Raw genomic sequence first — 4,447 nt, forward strand, 5'->3', positions numbered from 1 at the left:
GGGCACCAGAATCCTACAGAATGTTTGTCTAAAGAAATTGCAAAATGAAACACCGAGGCAACAGAAAAAGAGGATTCCAAGGGTGTAGTACAAAACTTGTTATTCTGTCATCCAATCCAATTGCCTAATGTAGAATGAACTCAGTGTCGAACAGACTCAACATGGCCGTGTTTGTGAAATGCTGTTTGTTCTCCTGTGCAGGCGCTGCCAAGCGTTCAATGTTTTACTCCTAATCCTGTATACATATCGATCATATTTGAATTGCCGAATGTAACAAGTTTTACGACTCCAGACACAGGCACATAAGCTGAAACATGGCCATGTCGAGTCTGTTCTACATTAGGCAATTGGATTTCTTGTTGCCTCACTGTTTCATTTTGCTGTTGCATACTCGTGAGGCTTGGACCTCCTTCTTTGGTTTCTGGATTGTCTAAAGAAATCTCCAGATCCCCTACTTTAAATAGCATAATTTTCTTTATGACTGATATCAGCAGTTGTTGAGCAAACCACAAGGCCATAGCTAGCTATGTGCAGCCAGTGCAGCCACACAGAGTGCAAGGAAAGCTGGGATGCTAACTCTTGCGTCTCGTCCATTGGCTTCCCTTCCTGATGTATTGCTAGTGGGCGGGCGGATGTATTTGGGGATATGCTGCTTGCAATGATCTTGGCAAAGCATCCCACAGTCATTAGATTGTAAAATGTGTAAGAGTAACTGAGCTAATCTTTTTACTATACTGCTCAGTATTAAGAATAAAGGCAAGAACAAAACAGGTCGGACCTGTTGTTTTGTTTTGGCTGTGGCTGCTCTTCGGTACCAAGCCCCCCCCCCCCCACCCACCACCACCACCACCACCAGACACTGCTGCCCTACCTGACTGCTTTGTCCTGCTCCTGTCTAATAGTACATAAGTATTGACATACTGGGAAAGACCAAAGGTCCATCAAGCCCAGCATCCTGTTTCCAACAGTGGCTAATCCAGGTCACAAATACCTGGCAAAATCCCAAAAAACTACAAAACATTTTGTATTGCTTATCCCAGAAATAGTGGATTTTCCCCAAGTCCATTTAATAATGGTCTATGGACTTTTCCTTTAGGAAGCTGTCCAAACCTTTTTTAAACTCCACTAAGCTAACCACCTTTACCACGTTCTAGTTGGGCTGGCCCTACAGAATACTAGACCCAGAACAAAATTTGCAACCTGGGGTTGAACATCTTTCACCTTTCTCTTTCTTCAACATAGACATTGTGCAGGAAGGAATGTTGAGCTCAAACTAGCAAGTAAGGTGGGATCCTCAGTCCTATCTCTATTTATGTAGTAATGGAATACCTATTACAGGGCAGATGAAAAGGATTATCTAGAAGAATAGTAGCTGTTACATTGAGAATGTTTGTCTTTCTTACATGCTACTCTAGAACAACTATGACATTCTTTGCCCTTTAATATGCTATTCCTCATAGAAAACCATATTGCACTGTGGAATTTTCTATTGGGCTACTATTCTTAAAGGCACTGACCGCCATGGGCAAAATATAACCCGGATATTTAATACTGGGTCTAATTCAGGCATCAGTATTGAACACTTGGGTCTTAGCTGGCAGCCAAAAGTTAGGAGAAGCAAGAGAATTTTTGTGCTAATAGTGGGTGGGGTCACTGAAGGAGCATATTTTATAAAGGCACATAGATGTCCATATTGCCTTTATGAAAAAGACACTTTTGGAGAGGAAGTGATGTCACCGCAATAGATGGCTGCATAAATGGGGAGCTCCGGTGATGCTGAGCATTTTTTAAGTGCTGTCTAGGGCTAATTTTAATTTTCTGTTGGAGAGACCATCTAAAGTGACTCTGGATAATCTTTGCCACTTAATTGTTGATTTAGGGAAGGCTTTCAGGCTTATTTTTGAAAGAGAAGGATGCCCATCTTTTGACACAAATCGAAGATGGGCATCCTTCTCACAGGGTCGCCCAAATCGGTATAATCGAAAGCTGATTTTGGCCATCCCCAACTGCTTTCTGTTGCGGGGGCGACCAAAGTTCCCGGGATGTGTTGGAGACGTAATGTGAGTCCCTACCGCCACCTATTTTGTAAGCGGTAAGGGCTCATGCACTAATCACTTGCTACAAATGATTACATTATGAACATGACTGGACAACATCCTGATTCTAAACTATTCATGCAAAATATACGATCGTATAATAGTGCATTAGCTTTTGTATCAGTGGGAGCTAATATTAATGTTCCAAAAGGTTTTGGACCATACTGTTTCAAAATGCATGGACAAATCTATCATCTTTCAGGAACCCTTCATCCAACACAAGCTAAAGAACCTAAATATGCTCAGTTATACATTTTAGACGAATGTCTTGCAAATGAAGAAAGGATGAACAATCCTGCAAACAAAACTTGCAAACCACATGTAATGAAACACTTAGCAAACATTATTGGGTCTAATCCTTTAGCCAGAGCATACAAAATGATGCATGAGGTGGAAAAAGAACAGAAACAACTACAAGTTAATAATGTCAACACTTTCAATATACACATGAGAATTTTGAAAAACAGAAATTCTGATCCAAGACGATACAATCCACAACGTTGCAATGAGGTTGCTATGGTGTTTGTGAGCCCCGATGGAGAACCCCCAATCGACAGAGATTTATTGGTTCATTTGAGACCTAACAGAAATGTACCTGCAACAAGTAGAGTAGACTACGGAGACAGAAATTTGAATGCACTTTGTTATCTCCTTTTATTTCCAAACGGTGAACAAAGTTGGGGTATTGGCTTAGCTTTACACAATGTAAAAACTAAAAGCTCAAGGCAAGTATCTCTGAAACAATACTATTCATATTATTTCCAAATTAGAGACAATTTTAATCCATTTTTAAGAGAAGGACGCTTGACACAACAATACATTGTCAATGCTTATGTAAAAGCAGAAAGCAATGATCTCAACTTCATAAGAAGTAAACAAAAAGAACTAAGAGCAGAAAAACTTAATGAATTAAACACTATATTGAAGACGATGCTGATGCACAAAATGCTGGGAAATGCATAATTTTACCATCTACTTTTACTGGAAGTCCAAGAAACATGCAACAATGTAACCAAGATGCTATGGCGATAACAAGGAGATATGGAAAACCAGACCTTTTCATTATGATGAAAAGAAATTACACAAAATATGGCAAATGCAGAAGCACCAGAAAATAGACCTGACTTGGTAGATAGGGTATTTAAACTGAAACTTAAACAACTTATGGACGACATTGTAAAGGAGGAAATATTTGGAAAAGTAAACGCCTATGTTCAGGTAATTGAGTTTCAAAAAAGAGGACTACCACATGCGCATATGATCTTTACTTTGGCTTTAAGTGACAAACCAAAAGATGTAGTCACAATTGATCAAGTAGTTTCCGCAGAACTACCAGATGCTAATTTGCAGCCCACTTTACACAACATTATCAAAACCACTATGATACATGGATCATGTGATGACAGAAATCCAAATTCCCCATGCTTAGTTGATGGAAAGTGTTGTAAAGGGTTTCCAAAAAAGTTTCAAAATGAAACAGCTCCAAATGATGACGGATATCCTATTTATAGAAGAAGAAAATTAGATGCTGTAACAGTTGGTAAACATAGCATTGATAATACTTGGGTTGTTCCTTACAATCCATACTTATCACTTCGTTACAATTGTCACTTTAATGTTGAAATTTGTGCTTCTTTTAAAAGCGTAAAATACTTATTCAAGTATGCATTTAAAGGCATGGATTGAGCAAATGTAAATGTCACAGTAGATGAAGTACAAACTTATATTGATTCGCGCTATGTAAGCCCTCCTGAGGCTATGTGGAGAATATTTCAATTCGATATGCATCAAAAAAGCCACTCAGTAATGAGATTAGCAATTCATCTTGAAGGAGCACAAACTGTTGTATATCAACCTCATTTAAAAAGTGTTTTCACAGCTCTTCAACAAGAAAAGGAAATCACTTTAACTGTATGGTTTAAAATTAATCAAGCAGCACGTGTGTACAAGTACACGGAGATACCAGAACACTTTGTAGTCATTGCGAAACAGCGTAAATGGAAACCTAGAAAAGCAGGATTTGGAAAAACAATTAGAAGGATGTATCCTGTAAGCATCAATGATACTGAACGTTATTTCTTACGATTGCTACTCCTGCATGTCCCTGGAGCAACGTCTTTTGAATTTCTGAAAACATTTAATGGAGTTCAATACGACACATACTTTGATGCACCTAAAGCAAGAGGTTTGACAAACAATGAAAATGTCTGGAACAATACATTAAATGATGCTGCAGGAGCTGCTATGCCCAGAAGTTTAAGGGAGTTATTTGCCTACATTTGTATTTTTAGTGGGCTCACTGACCTGTCCACTTTATGGGATAACAAATCCAAGAAAACAGGAGGAGCCTC

General features: G+C 38.9%; 1 protein-coding gene across 1 annotated transcript; it reads left to right on the forward strand.

Moving 5' to 3' along the window:
- The first annotated feature begins 2,141 nt into the window (after positions 1-2,141).
- Positions 2,142-3,782, forward strand: LOC115459927. Its single transcript, XM_030189770.1, is given in 3 exon segments — positions 2,142-3,000; positions 3,003-3,165; positions 3,167-3,782. Coding segments are annotated over 3 exon segments (1,638 nt in total).
- Positions 3,783-4,447: the final 665 nt, after the last annotated feature.

The sequence above is a fragment of the Microcaecilia unicolor genome, chromosome 1 (genome assembly GCF_901765095.1).
Source record: "Microcaecilia unicolor chromosome 1, aMicUni1.1, whole genome shotgun sequence".
Classification (NCBI taxonomy): domain Eukaryota; kingdom Metazoa; phylum Chordata; class Amphibia; order Gymnophiona; family Siphonopidae; genus Microcaecilia; species Microcaecilia unicolor.